The sequence below is a fragment of the Chanos chanos genome, chromosome 1, assembly GCF_902362185.1.
Source record: "Chanos chanos chromosome 1, fChaCha1.1, whole genome shotgun sequence".
NCBI classification, from domain to species: Eukaryota; Metazoa; Chordata; class Actinopteri; order Gonorynchiformes; family Chanidae; genus Chanos; species Chanos chanos.
In genome coordinates, this window is record NC_044495.1 from 35,901,840 (window position 1) to 35,921,314 (window position 19,475).

The 19,475-nt window shown below is 39.8% G+C and overlaps 1 protein-coding gene across 1 annotated transcript; it reads right to left on the reverse strand.

Annotated features, from left to right (window-relative positions):
- Positions 1-420: 420 nt before the first annotated feature.
- On the reverse strand, positions 421-16,938 carry pik3c2g (phosphatidylinositol-4-phosphate 3-kinase catalytic subunit type 2 gamma). The gene is made up of 33 exons (XM_030785575.1): positions 16,918-16,938; positions 15,891-16,148; positions 15,714-15,793; positions 15,227-15,384; positions 14,648-14,762; positions 14,350-14,461; positions 13,812-13,882; positions 13,495-13,558; positions 12,866-12,991; positions 12,355-12,385; positions 11,459-11,642; positions 10,768-10,890; positions 10,421-10,549; positions 9,677-9,791; positions 8,795-8,928; positions 8,260-8,448; positions 8,070-8,163; positions 7,782-7,876; positions 7,202-7,382; positions 6,926-7,033; positions 6,725-6,817; positions 6,167-6,296; positions 5,689-5,825; positions 5,340-5,509; positions 5,072-5,228; positions 4,317-4,426; positions 3,845-4,022; positions 2,803-2,921; positions 2,559-2,658; positions 2,392-2,443; positions 2,109-2,200; positions 1,540-1,665; positions 421-741 (listed from the first exon to the last, which is right to left on the reverse strand). Exons 1-33 carry the CDS (start codon positions 16,936-16,938, stop codon positions 589-591), a joined length of 4,005 nt encoding a protein of 1,334 aa, XP_030641435.1. The 3' UTR covers positions 421-588.
- Between the last annotated feature and the right edge of the window lie 2,537 nt (positions 16,939-19,475).

A 19,475-nucleotide genomic window follows, 5' to 3' on the forward strand; every position in this document is an offset into this window, starting at 1 on the left:
ACAGGGACAGGAGCATCAACTGTCAAACCCCCCCCCCAAAAAAAACCCAATTGCAACTGAAGGTGTTTAGCTCTCTTCTTCCCTCATTGGTCCCTGATTTGTATCCATTTTTGCAACTGCATTGAGAGCAATTGGATTAGCGCATTATATCGAGCAATTCAATGGCTGACCACACACGATCATTTCATTTCACTCAGTGGACTAAAAGCTGGTCTAAAATACCAAAGTTTTTCTTTTGCTTGTAGAGCAATTACAAGGTATTGCCCTTTTTCAAACCTTTGTAAGTAATTAATCCAAACATTTGGGATAATGCTCCAATAGGTATGTATTGATATCTATAAATATAGATAATTACATTACAATAAAAATGTACAGTAAAAATGGAGAGACCCTATACAAAACAAATAAAGAAATGTAAACATTATCGTAACAATCTAATCCTCTATATTTCATGTACCTTAGTCCAGTCTGTCATATTGCACAAGCTCAGCTTTTTTTTTTTCCCCCGCTACTTGACATTTCCACAGTGGAATGTTGTGTGATTGGTGCCATCTTCTGGTGGAAAGATGAACAGCAGTCATCTCCATTTCAGACTTCACTGTAGCCTAATGGGAACCACTGCTCCTGGTTCAGTACCTTGTCTCCCAGAACCACATTTGTGGCAGCAACAAAAGCCTTCTTGCTCTTAACAGTCACCTCCAGAACATGACTGTTAATGTTAAAAACATCGCTGTACTCAATCTGCAGGGTTGAGAGAAAAGAAAACTATTAACTGTCAGACCTCACAGATAAAGGTTACAGCTTGACAGTATGAGCCTGATTAAACATTAAAAAAAACATCTGAAAACAAAACAAATCTGTATAAAAATATAAATCCTATAAAATATACAACAAGAGTGGTGAACATGCTGAGTCACATGTCACATGTCTTTACATCTGATTGGCAGAGACCGCAGCCCTTTGACCAGAATTGATCACTCCTCACCTGCCATTGCCATTGCTCTTTACCTTTATATGATGGTTATACAACACTCTATCACAAGAAAGTACTGGAACTGGAGAGCAAACACTCCTCACAATCATGTCCAGTGGGTAAGTTCAGTTTACAGGTCTATATATATGGCATTTATCAGCAACTGACAATGAGACAACAACTGGAGGTCATAGTCCATAACACATAGACATGAGCCACACAGCAGAGGAGAACAATGTGTCTCTGTGTTAGTCAAAACCTGATTCACAGTCATTAAGAATATGCCATGTCAATAAAGCAACTGCTGTAAAAAGCTGTTATTCAGCTGCAGGCAAATACATTGATTTTGTGAGTCACATTAAGGTCTGTATAACGTCATATAGCTGTATGTAGTTATGTAGTTACTGAATAAAGAAAGATGCTGATTATATCTCACTGTTACTGTCTGGTCAGGAACTATCCAACCCATCCCTCTGTCCATATGAAATCATTGTGAGTATTTAAAACAATAACTGGAGCCCTCATCAGTGAGTTTACTGGAACGGTATATATCCCCCTGTTCATACCAGCTCATTGAACGTTGGGTTGTCGTTGTTGCGGACCACCTTGGTCTTCCTTTTGGAATTCCGCCCGTTTTCAGGAACAAGCCGGATCACAACATAAGCATCAGGGCAAGAACCATTGGGTAACCTCTAATGAAGATAATGCAAAAGCTGTTAGGATGGAGATGTCAGGATACTCGCAGGGTGATAAACAGATATTGCAAGTTACACATGTGTTAAATGTCTCTTAGGGCAGGTGATAAGGGAAACAGTTATCTGGTCTTCAAGAACATGCTGTTCTTGAACAACTGTTCTTAGGCTGCACTGAGGAATTTGAGTCACTGATGTACGGGGGTTAAATACTAATTGTCAAAAAGACAAGTAGGAGCTATATAAAATTACATTCCGTCAAACAAAATTCAGCTGGTCTTTCATTTCAATGTCAATAATACATCACTTAAATTCTCTGAGAACATCTTCTAAAAATGTCGTAAGATTGCGCCTAGAGGTCCCTACAGATTTTGAAAGCTCCTCTGAATGGGAGGGAAGCTAAAAATAGTTACTGAGTTACTTAGTTAAGTTGAGTTACTCACAATGTTACTCAGATGCTTAACCATCACAGATAACTTGAAGTCTTTGTAGGATATGTAGAGCTGGATCTGAGGTTTGGTCTTTGGGACAGATTCTACAAAAAGATTGACCAACATCAGAAGTAACACTGAATGGCAATTTACAGGCAGCACAGTCACTAAATTACATTAAACACATATTTGTGCTTATAACAGACTTTTAAAATTTTTCAAATAACACTAAACATGGCAGTTTGACTTTGGTGGAACCCAAAACAATAGTCCCTCATAGACCACAGTTACGTACCTTTCCCAGGAGCGGCCGGCCCATCGAGGAACAAGCTGCATACAAATTCGTTCTGCAGGACGTCACACAATGCAAAAACATATAATACAGAATTTACACAGTCCAAACACACACAGAAAGATTAAATACAGAGCAGAAGATGTTATTCATAGTGACGTACGCCATACCCCTTTACAAGGTCCTTCAAACAGTTCTTTCAGGTATTTATTTAGAACAGCCATTCTCCTGGCCGGAGTGAAAGACATCTTAAACCAAGTGATAGGGAAGCTGAAAAAAGTCATAAACACAATCAGTCTCACAAGGAAGAATAATTTTATCACATCAAACTGGGAGATAACAGAGGAAAAAAACTTGCATAATCCTTTATTTTTTTCATCTTAAGGGATATGTGCTGCTCTCTGGTAAACTCACCTTGGGAGTGTTGACTCTATGAAGTGCTTCTGAAGTTCTCTATGGATCATCTCAAACTGGTCAAATGTTTTTTCACTGAACAAGTACCCATCCTCAATAGTGATTTTGAGTTCATATTTCTGAAACCAATAATAAAAAAATGACTAAGAAATCCTCTCAAATTGATCTTGTCCCATTAACATACAAATGCAAATGTGCGCTTGGACTCTTGTTTCACATTGTGTCCTTGAGATTAAACAGGACAATGCAACTGTTGTCATTCCCTGCTGGTAAGATCATCATTCAATTAGCACATCTGTGTGTTAAGGCAGATGTGAAACCATTCTCACACAACAGATGGTTTGTGTTTGCTGACAGTGGGAGACTTGTTCTGATCAAAGTGCTAGCTAATGCTTACAGCCTTCCTATCTAACCAGGGGTTCAACATTTTCTTTGATTTTTTCAGCATCTCCTTTTAAGATAGGAAGCATCATATTGTTACAAATGCAGGAAGCTGAGTGAATTATTTAGGAATCTGGCTATTTAAAGATGGTAGCTGGTCTGAAGTTGATGATTTCTAGATCTAAGTGGAGCAGAGGGGTTTACAGTACACGTCATCCTTTCAGCTTTGGACCGGGCTTTAAATAACAACGGTAATTAAGTCTCTCTGGCTCACAACATACAATTAAAAAAGAAAAGTTCCCTAAACACTGGGACAGCTTTGGAGAAAAAAAATATTGCTTTCTTGAAGCTTCCAGGACATTTTGTGCTATTTCACAGTTATGGGAGATTTCTCCCAAACAGATGTAGAAAGTTAAAATTTGATGTAAATGAGGAATGTTTCATAAAATATTGGTGGTAAGTGTAAAACATATTTATATGTTGCTATTTATATAAGGCAGTTTTGAAATGTTCTTCAAATATTTCTGTTCTGGCTGTAAATTCATGACCAATTCAACCAACCAATTACTACATCTCATGAAACCTCTCAAACTATAACAGTTTTATTAAGTAACACAAATAAAATGGTGTATCAATTCCCTCTGGTGGTCAAAATACTCACCACTTCCTTTCCATTTACAGTGTATTTCTGAATGACCACTTCCTGGATGTTGTCGTTGGAGGTGGCCATCAGGGCCGGGGCGGATGATGGAGGGCGCTTGCCTGGCGGGAGCTGGACCATTGTGTGGATGAAGAAGTTGATTTTGACAGGAAGACTGTCCATGCTCTCCTTGATTTTCCTGGTGCAATTGATGCATTCAAAGCAGTTAATATTTGTTAACATTTGATAAAATTTGTCAAATGTGATTTGGGGAATTTTATATAAACATTGCCTGGAGTAACTTAGGTTCATGAAGTCTATGTTGTTAGGTATCATATTTAGTCCACGTAAGGTTATCTAAAAGGCAACCAGGCTGGAAAATCAAGTCACTTTGAGTTGTAAACTCTAAGTATCTTCCTAGACAGTCCTCTGGGTTTTACAGTAAGTGGTTCTGAAAGAGAAAGAAAGAAGTGAAAGGACAGAGAAAACCTACTTGGTGAAATATGAGGTAGCTTCAAGTTCAGAGTCATGAGGTCTAAGGTTGTTGTGCACGTATTGCAAGTCCTGGACATCCTTCATTTGAGGCATGCCAGCCCCCAGCATCTACAAACACACGCACACACATGCGCACGCACACACACACACACACACACACGCACACACACACACGCACACACAATTTAGTGTTGTTTGCCTTTTTATTTTAGCAGGGACTCAGTTTGTTTTCTATTTTACAAAAGATTAATAACTCAACCTTAACCGTTTTGTTTCAACAAGAACAGCGTTATTTTTTTTTTTAAACAAGCAGACAAAAACAGTGATTAATGAACAGAGCTAAATGTGAGTTATTAGAAGGTTCTATGATATGTTAAGCTTGGACAAAAAGGTGATGACTTTACTGTCCAGCACTATAACAAAAGACATTTTGAGCATATTCGATTTTGAATATCACCTTGGAGATCATGATGGAAATCATGAATTCAGTGTATTTTGATTTTAACTACTTCAAATGCATGTGTCTACTTCAAATGCATGTGTATCTTTCTGTTTCGTTTTCAGGAACCTCTACATGCTTGAAACATGCTCTACATGCTTGTCAAAATAATACATATATCCAATACATATATCCATAGTGCCAAGCTAAAATGTTGTGCTAACTCATTTGCTAAAAAAAGTGGCTACCTGGCTAACCATTAGGCTAACAGTTTGATAGGCTAATGTTCGGTCATGTGATGTGATTCCACTTACCAGCTGTAGCAGGCTGAGCACCAGCGTGGTATGTTTGCGAAGGGTATTATAAGCTTCGCAGCATAACTCCACAAACCGGTGGAGCCGCTGTGGATTCTCTCCCCCACCAGTAATGAAATTCTGCATCTCCGGCGTGAACACAAATGGTGTTCGGTCTCTATCATTAGGAGAAGACGGAGGAGGAAATATAATGGGATGGTACAGTTAATTTATATAATTTCTCAATTCAATAATTTGCACTAATTCCCTAATTGGGCTGGTATCTTGCCTCTTTATGCTGGCGAACTTCTGTGCGTTGCCCATGATCTTGCCGAAGTCGATGTGAAACATGTGACCACTGTGTTTCAGCATGATGTTGTCATTGTGACGGTCACAGATCCCCAGGACAAAAGTGGCCACACACCAACCAGCACACGAATGAAGAAAGTTCATCACAGCCTGTTCCAAAGATTTACCACATTAAGGACAGAGCAGTAGTGCCCTTCTCTTTGTCATCTTTCAGAAATTATTGTCACTTTCATGTCTTCTATTCTTTGTTTTTGGTGTTACATAAAGCATTGAACAGAACGTCTGACTGTTAACGGGGTGATGAGAAACGACGGGAGTCGATCTGGTACCTCTTCATAGTCGTTTTTGGTCTTGTTTCTCATGTGGAACCATTTCTCCAGGGTGTCCTCCCGAAGTGCACCTCCCAGTCCCCACTCCTGCTGGATCTTACCAAGGGTCACTGCATCTGGCACAACCTCAACCAGCCCTGAGACACACACACACACACACACAGCCATAAGTACATTAGTTTGTCCTAAAATTTCCCTGCCACGACCATTTTTTTTTTTTACATCCAGTAACAACGACAGTGATATGGTTACTTGGTTACTTGAGAGAGGATGCCTTGACTATTGCATTCACTTTGTTGAGAGTTCACCGAGTGTTGAATGTTTCACTATAGTGGCACATATAAAACCACTCTTACAGTTAACGTAACAATGGCAACTTTTGTATGTACAAAAACAACGTTGACAACAAAAGCCTCTATATGTTGACTCTGCTGGAGATGCACTAGCGTGAGACAAATGTTTATGTTGGGTGACTGACCCTGGTCACGCCCAGTGGAGAGACACTTGTAGGTGACCATGCGCATGTCCAGCCCCTCCTGCAGCCACACGCGGTCCATCGCACGCACGATCTGCAGCACCAACATGTCCTGGTGTAGGTTATCACCTGTCTGTGGAGAGGACAAAACAAAAAACAACTAGGTCCTCAATATCTCTGAGTTCTCAGTATACAGAACTGTCAGATATTGTAACTTCACAATAGAAAGCCATCAAAAGTAATCAACACAATAGAAAGCCATCAAAAGCCTGCAGGATAATAATTTCTGCTGTAAATAAACATCTCCATATGTCAGTGTCTTCAATCTATGACAGAGGCACCAAACAGATTCAGTCATCATCGACAGGTGATAATGTGTTACGTCTTGATGCTCGAAGATCTGGTCTCTGCATTATGATCTATTCTAAAGTCCCTGTACACAGAGTCATGTAATGAGCACCCTACACATAGAGCAACTCTATGAACTGATGCTGTGAATTAAGTCAAATATCATCAACGAAAAATTAATAAAGTATAGTAAAGTATTTCAGAACACCCGACCTTGCAAATGACTCTGACGTTTTTGCCCATTGGATCAGCAATGATGAAGGGTACGCATAGAGGAGCAGTGTTCGAGTTAAAAAACATACAGCCCTGTGGAAGACATGGTATTACGAGACAACGTAGACAACGAAAAAAAAAAAGACAACGGAAACATTTGAGGCAGCAATCTCTGTCTGAAGCCAAACACATCAATCTTACATCAATATCCACCCCCTTCACCACGATGGCTGGGTCCAGTGGTAACCGACATAAAGCAACGTCCTTAAAAAACTCGCAGATCTTCCACTTTTCTTTTTTTAACACATCCTGCAGGGAAAAAGCACAACATACATCTGTAGACACATTTTCGGATACAAGAATATACCGGCTGAAACAAAGGACGTAAATATCAGGGCATACGACATCGAACACGTCTGCTGAGCTTTAACAGTAGCTATAGGTGAGATGAAGTATAACTCAGTAAAAAACGCTAACCTTCCTCTTGCCTTTATCGGCAGTGCGGATTCTCTCAGCCAGCTGTGTGAGGAGCGTAACTAGACGACCCTCTACCTCCAGCTCCAGCCTCAGCAGCTGGCCACAGCAGTGCTTCAGCGCAGCCTGGATCTTAACATACCAGCTCTTATAGTGAGCATCCTCCTGAGCGTCCACCAGCAGCCTGCGCAGGAACAAGCACAAGGCCAATCACCTCAGAGCTGCCAACTCGCAGAGTGAGCTAAGTCTTTTGTTATTGTATTCAATGGTGACATTACACACATGCCTTTTAAAAGACCCAGTGTGAAAAACTGTTTGGCAGTTTTTAGAGAGGCACCTGAGGATTAGTATGTTTTATAAAGTCTCTGCTTCATCCAATCGTATCTCTGTGCCATTCTCCGTCCCTTACATGCAGCATCCATTACACAGTATGTGCAGAATTCATAATCCCACAATAAAGAGATCTTTCATTTTTCAGTCCCTTCTTGTTCTCTTTTTCAAAGCTGAATAAATTATAAACATGTAAATATACAGAGGGATAATTTTGTGCGAGCCCTGAACATTAATTAATGCGCCCTCTCACCAGTAGAGTTGTTGTGCAATCCGAATGCTACACAGTGACCGCCCCAACAGGAACATGACCAGGGGTCCGTCCAGCTCCCACTCCATCTTCACAGCCTAAAACACAGAAAGCCATATTCATTTATGCACAGTCCAGAGGACTTTCACCGTGTCAAAAAAAGCCAAAACCCACCACTAATTCCAGTATCTATGTGAAGTTGCATTGAGGTATGCCGTTTGGAAAAGCAAGGGTCACTAGCTAGGTAAGGACAGAATTTAATGTTATTGGAGGGCAGCAAAGGTTCTGGACCTGAACCAGCTGTGGCAGGTAATCCTCCAGTTCACTGTCTGAGACCTGCTCAAGGTACCGCACAGCCACCTGCCGCACCGTCTGATCCTGAAAACTGACACGAGTACAGAAATGTTAAAGAACTGAGGACAGCTAGAATCTGTTCATATGAATAATTACTATATTCACGTATTATGTTTTAATGGCATACTTGTCACTGAGTAAGAAAAGGGCCTCTGCAGTGCTCTGTAACCGCCAGTGATCCAGAATGGTGTAAATCTCTGTTAGGTTTTCAGGCCGCCACCAGGGGGCGCATCCCAGTACCAGGTGAAGTTTAGAGTTCCGCTCATTGCAGTGGTACCTCTTGTCCCACAGCAGTGATCTCTCATTCGGTGTCAGACTGCAAGGAAGAGACCAGACTGAAGAACAGACTCCAGAATGTGTTTGTAACATTTTCTACAGGCCTGACATCTGTACTATTCACTCAAACATGGGTCAGATATGCACTTAAATAATCAGTTATGTGTCATTGCTCCATTTCCTTATGTCCTTATCTACCTGGCCACAAATCATTATGGTATGGACTAAAAGCACCATAATAAAGGTGACAAATAGGATTCAGGTGAAGCATGGATCAGTCTTAGACAAATTGTGTTCTGCTGGTACATGGAAAGATGGGACAAGAACAGGGAGCAGAGTGAGAGCATTAGGACAGGGCTGAAGTGGCTCCTGGCAGAGTGACATACAGCGCTAAGCAGTGCTTCTGGGAAACTTCGACAATCCGCGCGTTCAGTTCCTCACAAGCTTTCGTAAACAGGATGGATCCTGGAAAAGCTACTGGCCTCTCATACTTCCACTGTTTTTCTTCGGGAAATTCAAGCTATGAACGAAAGAAAGGAAAATGCCTTTAAAATGGAAAGATGGGGTTTAGCTTTTGGGTAAAGACGAAAGCAGTAGAAGAGTGACAGTTGTAAAATATGCTTTTTGCTAAATGATTTTAAGAACGAGTACATTATCTGGCTGTGAGCTGAGGAGCTAAATGTACATTTGAAACTGTGTTTCCTAGGGCCTTGAACCTAAATGTGCAACTCTAAGTATTTTTAGATTAAACAGTAGGTTACCATTGCCTTAATTATAGGTTTGGTGAAGAGTTGATGAGCTGAATCAGCTGGGCCAAAGCTAGGCTTAAGTAAAAGTGATGGATAGAGAGCATCCTGGATTAGGAAATGGATTGAGGAATTTGATCTAGAGCCTTATGATTGGACATACATTAAGTAGTGGTGGTAGAGTTGAAAACAGACCATTTTAACTGTTAGGTAAATTTAAGAATGATCCCACCAAATACCACTGGGGAGTTTCTGATGCTGACACGGCTGAATGGGGGTGCAAAAAGAACTGGGGTAAAACAAAAAATCAGGAGGAATAAAAACGTATTTTCAAATGTTTAATCATTTAAAGAGAAGCGAAGAAAGGGAAGGCGCACAGTAAAGTGAATTCATACCAAGACTCCTGCCCTGTCTTTAACTCTTTTACATGGGACCACCGTGTGTGGGGTACATTTCACTTGGATTGTATGTCAGTATTCATGACTCTCACCAGCAGGGAGAGGACTGGTGAACACAGCTCACCTGTAAGATGACCCCTGTTGCTTGTCTGTGACTGTCAGACAGTGCTGGAGAGGGAGGGTCAGTCAATTCCACCAGCATTGACATACTAAGAAGAACTGTACCACTAACCAGTGTCCTAAAAAAACAAAAAACAAAACAAAAAACCTACTGTTACCAACTCCTTTAAGCTTCATCTGTCAACTGTCAGAAACATCTGTCAGCTTAAACTGGAACATACTGATCAAATATCTAACCGAGCTGCATTGCAGCGTGACGTCACAGAAAGAAATGCAAAGAGATCTGCTAAGTCACTGAAAGAACAATGCAGACATTTAATAAATAGTGTTGTACCACAATATGCAGGAGGTATTTAAAACATTTTCTCCTTCTCTTTCTGTCTTTCTCTCTCTCACCTCTCACACACACACACACTGAAAAAACTGTTTCAGCACACATACCTAGACATGCGAACATACAAGTAAATCATTACTGAGAAACTATTTCATTGACACATGTGAAAATAAAACCAGGGTTGGTAACATGTGAGATTATGCATGCACAGAGCTAACACACAAAAAATAAATAAAAAAAAAATATTCCTTAAGTGCAAGCTACACCATTAAAGTAACACCACACAATTCAGTTACTCTACACTTAATGTAACGACACTGATTGCCAAAGGTGTTTCCTATCTTCTTTTGTGTGTATGGAATGAGCTGGGGGGGACCTGGAGAAGGAAAGTGAAGGGTGGTACACAAGACCTACTTGTTACTGAATACTGGAAGAACTGCCCAGCCCAACAACTCTGGGCTCTTCCCCTGTTTACAGCCCAGGAGACGAAACTGAAGCATGGATTCATATGGCAGCTTTCTAATCTCCACTGGAAACACCACTCTGAAAACACACACACACACAGACACACGCACACACACACACACACACACAGAGACAGACACATACACACACACGCGCGCGTGCACACACACACACATAAGAAGAATCTCCAAATGTCCCAAAAGAAACACTGCATTAAATGAAACCCCCACCCCTTCACCCTACACATCACTGACGTTTACATAGCAAAACAGAAGCAGAGACAGAGATATGCTCACAATCTGTTGCACTGGAGTTTGTTGCCAAATGATAAGGCTGTGCTGATGTTCTCAGAGAGCACAGTGTCAGTCAGATTCTTCCCAAGGTACTTCAACGAGCAAGAAATGGAGAAGTGATCAAAACTGCAAAACACACAGATGGGAGACAGACCAAAACTTTAATCCATATTATACTGCACAAATATATAGACCTAGAGACAGTGTAATGGAAACACATTATGAAATGACACTACATTCTACTGCCCCTACTCCTATTAGTGAATCATACTACTGATTGACAAGTGTTATTGCTTTGTGAGGACTTTCAGATGAAAACCCACATGTGACTGGTCTTATCTCAGAAATGTAGTCTGTTTCTTTTATTGGTCTGCTCTGCAAACCATAAATGGAAACTGAAAGCATTACAATATGACAAAGTCCCCGAGAGATTTTAAGTAAAGAGTCCTTGGTGTTGTCCTGACTCATCATGTCCTTTGTAACATTTCAGTAACAGAAAAACAGAAGGGAGAGAAAAAATAGTTTCATGTGTATCTCCATACAGGGTTAGAGACGCGTGGTAAGTTTACTGTGACTACCCTGTGTGTGTGTGTGTGTGTGTGGAGGGGGGGGTGTGTGTGTTTTTTTTCCATATCTTATTGTTTTCACTTTGCTGGTAATGATGGCGCATTGACGTGTAAAGTTCACTTTGTACCTGTTTAACCAGCTGGGCTGCAGTTTGTAAAGCGCTGCCAGGTTTAGCCGCAGGGTGTTTTTGTTCTGGTCGACGTCTGCGACGGGAGGGCTTTGGTGGACCTCCTGAACACCAAAATCAGAGTAGAAATTGTCAAAGAAGACGTGCAAGAGCTTGCCCAGAGTGTGGTGGAGGACGACCAAAGCTGAAACACAGAATAACATCACATTCTTTTATGCTAGATGCCATGATTCCAACATCAACAGTTTTGTCTGATGGGCTGAAGGACAGAGCTGGGGATGTTCAGACACACACTGGTTTGAGCTATGGATGTGAAGACTGGGTGTCCACGTAATATGACGTTTAATAATTTAAACCGCTTTCAAAGCCAATGGCTTTACACTTGGAATATTAGAATGTATAGGAGTTTTGCTTATATTACCTCATTATACAATCAACATGCAGACGTGTGTACGGGTCCACGTTAATTCATGTACATCCAATGATGTTATTTCTCACATGACAATGCGGTCATATAGACTTCATTACCAGCATGTATCGATCAATTTTCTAACTTTCATAGGAACAATGCACAATGTCTATGGCTCACTTAACTGTTCAGTGTGAGATACGAGCGTTGTCTGTAAATTCTCTTGTCTGTATACTCAAAAAGTCAAACCCAAACAGGCATAATATACTACATAATCCTGACTGAACACTCAAACTGGCTTATTATGCTTCATAATCCTGATCGAACACTTAGACAGGCTCGACATACTCCATAATCCTGACTGAACACTCAAACATGGCTATTATACTCTGTAGTCCTGATAGAGCAGCAAGTGTACCTGACTGTTCAGTAATACCCAGAGGGCAGATTTGACACTGCTTCAGCTGTGGTGTTCAGAGACACATACCTGTCTGACAGTCATACATTTCTGCTGGGCACTACAGACACAACAGAAAAAAACAGCAAATTAATGTCACTAAAAATGAATCACTCACAACAACAACAAAGATGATAATAATAATAATAATAATAATAATAATAATAATAATAATAATAATGAATACAGTTTCCTTTTTATAGGGTCATGAACAATAAAAATTTGAAATAAACCAATACTTATCAAAGTGAAACAATATTGCTTGTGTTGTAATTGATTTTATTTCAGTTGTCATTCAAGGCTAGCAAGTTTTGTTTTTTGCTACTGTCACAGAGAAAACAGTGTGTGCGTGTGTGTGTGCGCGTGTGTGTGTGCACGCACGTACGTGAGCATTAAATTATCAGTAATGCAGTGAATTTTACCAGACAAGTAAAATAATTTTTGTTTCTTTAAATGGCGAATGGTATAGCCTACTCTTCTGCACTGGCTGAGAACTTTCATTTTGTCCGCAGTGTCAAGCATTCAGAAGATAAGACAGTACCAGCATCATTGGGTTGATTCTGCGAAGTCCACCTATAGCCTCCTCCAGTTGTATGGATGAGATGCCACACAGCAGATCACTGATTGTCTGCACCTCTCCCACAATTTGGTTCACATTGTTCGCACACTGAAATATGCAAGTCATAATTTATTCCAGCCATAGTCAACTAAATCATCTGACCCCATAATAATACTAGACATCAGAAAAGTTGAACAATCAGTTTTCAGACATAGGTTACCTAGTAACAAAGAGCTCCAAAATCCTTAAGCGTACAATTTATTTCTATTAAAAAATAAAGCTTCACATAAAACTGCTTAAGAGCAAAAACACTTTAATTCTATTTGTGCATTACTTAAAAACAAACACGTAAAAAATCTAAGTTGCACTAAATAAAGGAATAATAAGAAGCTTCTAGAAAGTCTCATTCACCATATATAACAGAGGTGACTCAGATAACCTGAGGCCACACCTGCGGGACTTTTCATGGGTAAACTTTCCAAAATTACACACTTACTTTCATTACATATTCATCATCTCTAGATAAGCACAGCACTAGTCCTTTCTCTGACAAAACTCTCCCAGTTTGAGTGAAAAAAAGAGACAGAATGAAAGGGAACCTCAACACAAACCTGAGTTTTCAACAGCTTGTTCACCTCTTTACTGTAACTGTTTAGTCTCTCCTGTAGACTCAACCTGAAATATCACATTGTGAGATTTCTGTTATGATTTACGATCTGGAAAATATTTGAAGCACATTCTTCTAATGCAATCTTGAAATGCAAACTAAAAGTAATAGATTTTTGAAGGATTTTTTTTTCTTTAAGGAACCTCTTAATTTAACCAATATCCTCCCTGAGGTATTCCCTCTGGTCAAAGACCTTTAGCATATCATTATATAAGACAAAAATATGAGATATGTCTATTCCATAAACAGAGACTATTTTACCTAGCTGTGTTGAATACACAAGAACCACCAAGGAGCTGTTTGAAATGAAAAGGGTGTTGATCATCATCATCCTAAAAAACAAAATTAAACCACTCATTCAAGGTCATGCAAAATTATTCACATTCTTTCTGTAACAAAAAGTCAACAGACATAATGTGAGCACGGTTTGTGCAAATGAATCAGCCCGCCTTTCATCTGTCAGCATTTCCAAATCATTGTCGCCTGCCTCTCTCTTCCTTATTGAGGGTAAACACTGACGAGCAAATTATGCTTGGTAAACAGAACAAAGTCTCAGGGAAAGGTGGAGGTTTTTACAACAACAGTAGTCTTGGTTAATCTTACGGAGGTGGGGGGTTGGGGGGCAGACAACTTCAGCTCTCGTGCTAATATGTCTGTATTTCAGCAGGGGAGAAGAGCATGCCAAAGGTATGTCTTTGAACTGAAGATGTAATGTATGTCCAACCCTAGTCAATGTTTGACAGTCCCTTCGTGACAGAACATGACCGCCTATATCTATCAAGTACACTCAGAAACTTACATCTCTTGCCAGCAGATCCTCCACTGAGTTCCTGTGAACAATTCGCACTGGGACTTCCTGATTGTACTTCTGATACACCTGGATTCTCTCATAATATCCTAACATCTCCTCACTGGAAAGATGAAAAAAAAAAAAAGAAAGAAAAAAGAAACACTGCAGAGTTAGACACAAGGACAAACAGTCAACATGAGGATGCATCAAGCACATGCAGTCCTAGATTAGCAATTTTAGATAGATTAAGAATAGTAAGAGTAATTTCAGACATTCCAGTTTAGGTAAGTCTTGACTGAACTCTTACTTTTTGAGATACTCCTCTGAGTCACATAGCTTTAGAAAGAACTGTCCGCTGTTGTTGGGAGCCTGGTCCAGCAGGGTAAAAACGTCCTCTATCAGGCTTTGAGCTGTCCTTGTTACTGTGGAGACAAAGAACAGAGACACAGTGACAGCCATGGTATCAATTCATAGGGAATACTTCAGATTTAACACTAGTAGACTCAAAGCACATACAGTAGTGTTTAGGACTAATGGTTCCTATAAAGCTAAATCTCTCAATATATAGTGAACAAAATTTCTTCTGAACTCTTTGTTTCTGGCATTCTTTAAAAGAGATAAACACTTTAGATATAACTCCATACAATTGTTTCATAGTGCAATTAAAAGGTAAACCTAACAGTTGTTTTTGGCTCATCAAAGGTTGTCAGTCACCTTGTGCAATCCTGAACCTAGGTCTAAATTGGTTCTATATCGTAAACTGTGAGACATATTTGACAAATTAAAACTTTGTAAAATTCTCTTCATATGGCCATACACAGAAATCTACAGAAATCTAAAACTACACATAGAAAAAGGAGATAACACTGTTCTCCGTTGATCTTACATGGAGTTTTGTAAGGCAAGTGAGTCTGATGCCACGGAACAGCCACATTGAAAATCAATTCCGACTTCTCCAAAATACAGCGGTTCAGAGGGGACACGCGAGCCCATACAATCCCTGTGTTACATTCGTCTCTGCTGTGTGGATATTTGGACATCAGTCTGCAACAAAGGACAGAAGGGATATTTAAGCACAGCGTATCATAATACATCTACAACTCGCTACGCTACACTAGCACGTTAGTACTATCCAACTATGAAAATAAATACAGGGTGAATGACCTTGTGCTACGACGGAGCCTTAGCTAAAAAACAATACGATTTACATTCTTGAATTCACAAATAATCAGAATAATAATGCAAGCGGATATCTGGACATATAATTATTCATAATTTACTGCAGTTGTCGTTGTCTCTGAAGAAAAGTAAACCATACAATAGGTGATTAAAGAAAGAGACCAAGGCCAGCCTTGAAAAAGAAAAATTCGTACTTTGCTATAGATGAACACAGCGAGGCAATTCTTGCATTGCTTCCTTGCGGCTTCTCAACAAGTTTAATGCTCCAAGAGCTCTGTGAAATAAGAAGATCCGTTACTTACTGTACGCAAACTGCGGAAAATGCACGTGAACGTCTCTTAAAACTGTTCTGACAGTAAAACACTACTCACATCATTTGACGTTGTATTGGAGCGGATAAGCGGCTTGGTAATAGATATATCGCATGAGAGCGGCCTGAGAGAGCTGCTTCGGTGGTAGGGTCTCCGCGGGGGTACAGGAGGGGGGTTCGAGAGATCTCTGCCTGACATGTCCGGGTCGACCGTGGCAGGTAACGGCTGCTCGGGGTATACGCTACCTATTTCCTCATAAACATGGTCTTGCACGTCGATACTCAGGATACTAATGGGAGGAGCACTAGGAATCAAATGCTGAGAGGTGGACAGAGATGAGAGAGACCTGTACAGATCCCACTCTTCCCCCTCTGCAAAAACATTAACATTCTCAGGGAAATCTTGGTGATCATCCATTAACGGTCTTGGAGTGTCATATTGACTTGTATAGAATGGATCGCTGTCTCGCTGAAAGGAATCCATTAGTGTCTCTTAAAATGTGCTGCAGTCCGCCAGAGAAAAGAGTGGATTAAATGTAAGAGTGCTGACACCTGGAGTTTTCAGTTCTTCACTTCAGTTCTTCACTTCTCAATGAACTTCTCTTGGAGTTTGATTCAGTTCGCCAATAACGTCTCTACATTTTGTCAGTGTAATCGGGAATTAAAACATGTAGGTTACAAGACTTGCTGTGAAGTTTAACGGCCGTGCACTTTCTGTAACCTGAACATATTTCAGTTAGTCTAATTATTAACCGTGTTTTAAATGATTACGGGACACTTCACAGCACAGTGTAGTGGTTGCATTCTTGCAATTGCTCGTATCATAATCGTTTTCAGGTCTATTTTCTGCAGTGAGAGAGATTTAAAAGAGTACAGTATTAGTGGAATCAGGCCAGGCAGAGGAAAGTCTGATATAAAAACACGTCAATATTTTACTTGTTAAAGAAATTAAAACATTAATTAATCAGTAATTAATGAACGTATTTTCTTTATCAAAACAGTGTATAAACATTCATCTGATAAGCTGACAGCTGTCTTTGTAGAAAAATTAAGCTTAAAGCTGTAAAATAAGGACAGTCCGCACTTACCGTCCGTCTGGCATCAGGCATAATGTCTACAGACAAACTGTGAGTGTCGTTTAAAATATGAAAGGCATGATAGCCTCTTTTAGCACTTCAAGTCTAACCAGTCCGGTCTCGAAAGCAGTTCACACATCATACACAATCATGCCTTGTATCTGACATCACATTGGTAGGACTGCAATTTAGTTTCGCTATAGGCTACAGCTGAAAAGAGAATGGGTAAAGTTGTCCATATGGGTAAATCGGTAACTTTGACAACCAGTGCATGTGTAAATGTACAGTGATTTTTGCTGACTTAAACATTAAATATGATCACAAGACCCGCAATTATCGCACAGGTGTAAAACTATCACCGGTGTAAAGCGTGTTTCTTGTAGGTCCAAAGAGAACCTGTGAGAGAAGGATTACGAAACAGCGCTCCCCTGCGAATAATGTAAAAACAACGACAACAAAACACACCTGACTGGGTACCTGCTTCTGCGTGCTCTAATAAAAATGTTTGACAAAAAAGAAAAACAAAAGATAAATCACCCAAAACATCACATTAAGAACATTTAAGCCGTTTTTGTCTCCTCGTTTAGTTTTAAATTGCATATCGTCCTAATCTCAACACTGAAAGAAGTTAACACATTCCTTTTTAGGTGTCATGAGTAGTGTAATACATATTCTTTCACTTTTTGTCAGCTGACTGCATGCCAAGCTTGCTAACATATCCTATGACTGACAAACCATAAAACTGTAAAGATGTATTTTTAATGGTCAAGATCTTTGTGTTATGTAAAGTTATCATACATCAAATCTATATGGTGGACAAAACATAACAGTCCTTGGTTGATTCTGCCTTTTATCTCACAAACGTAACCAGTTTTAAAAACCACCGTGACATCTTAACTCCAGTAAAACTCTGACAGGAGGAGGGGGATATTGTTCCATTACTGCTAGGTCCTGAATTTCAGGTGGTGTTGCTCCTCCTATGTGTAAGCCTCCTCATTCAGGAATGTGATTGTGCTGGCTTTGGCTCACTGTCATAGACTATTTTCATTACTTCCTCCTTCACGTCAAAGTCATAAGACAGTGCTGCACTAGAACATCTCTTATAACAAGGTAAGATGATTGAAATTGTTTTGAAAGCTGTTACTTTGGATGTACACTTACTTCTGTAATTTGGTATTGATTTGTTCGCACTAGCAAAATGTTCACCATGAGAGCAATGTTTGTTTGGAAATACTTAACTTGTGTACAGATATATGCATGCTCTGTTTGATTGATATAAAACCACCTCTTACATTCCTTGCAAATGAAGATTTTAAGGAGATTTTTTTTCTTCCACAGAGACAATGATAGAAATACTGTGCTTGCTATTTTTTTATTCTTACCACTGAACTGCATGAGGAGTGAGGGGTCATGGCTTCAAAGAACTCCACCATAGAAATTTTCCCTCCTCTCTCCAGTATGGGAATCTACTATATACTTATTCCTTTTACTGGTCTCTGTGTCATTGGATCTTTGATTGCACTGGTGAGATGCTTCAAAACAGTGTCCTTTGTCAAACCCCCCTTACCCCCTGTGTTTCAGACTTTTAATTCCAATGAAGAACACATACATGCATGCATGTCTGCATTTATTATTCATCATAGTTTAATATGGACGTTTCCACATTTTACTTCATTCTCTTAAACCTCAATCATTTAAGCGCAGTTTAATTTGTTCCAATTTCAACTAAGTTGCTATGCTTCCTTTTCTCTCGGGAAAACGTTAAAACTCATTCTCCTTCACAGGTATTGTGTATAAGAAGAAAGAGAAGGTATGAACACAAATGACAAGTGAAATATTTTCTGTGTTCTGTGCTGAAACACTACTCACATGTTGTTGGTGCACACATCATGACCAGTGTCACATGATAAAAGAGGCTCTTAGTTGCCCTGCAGTGTCCCAACTGTCCTGGTTCCTCATCTATATTTGTTTTACCTGCTGCCTCTTTCAGGCTGGACCAGCTACGCCACAAACTGATCCCCATGTACAGTTATGACCCTGCAGAACATGAAGTGAACAGTGAGGAAGACTGGGATTCAAATGACAAGAATGAGGAAGAACAAGAAACTGTGAGTGCCAAAAAGTAATTGTTAAACTGCACACGATGAATTTCATTTTTAACTACAAATGTAATGTCAAGGACGCTTTTATTTTGTTCTGTCTAATGAAAGAAAGGCCACATTTATCAGTATTCAATCAACACTGATTTCCATCTCTTAAAAGAAGGAAAACTGGCTGGGTCTCTTGTTTGAACAGAAAATTTTTGGGGGGTTTTTTTGTTTGTTTGTTTTTTTGGTAGGAACCTCTGTTTAAGGACAACATCCATGAAAAATCATCCTTCAAACATGACTGAGAGCTCACAGCTGGACAATGGCTAGATGTTACCTATGACCTGTGAAAAAGTGAAGAATTTTTATTTGTAACACATGTTTGCCAGCAGATGGCACTGTGATAACAGACAATATTATTTCTCACAGCAGAAAACTGTTGTCTGGAGAAAAAGGCACTTAATCATCTTCCCCTCCCTGTGG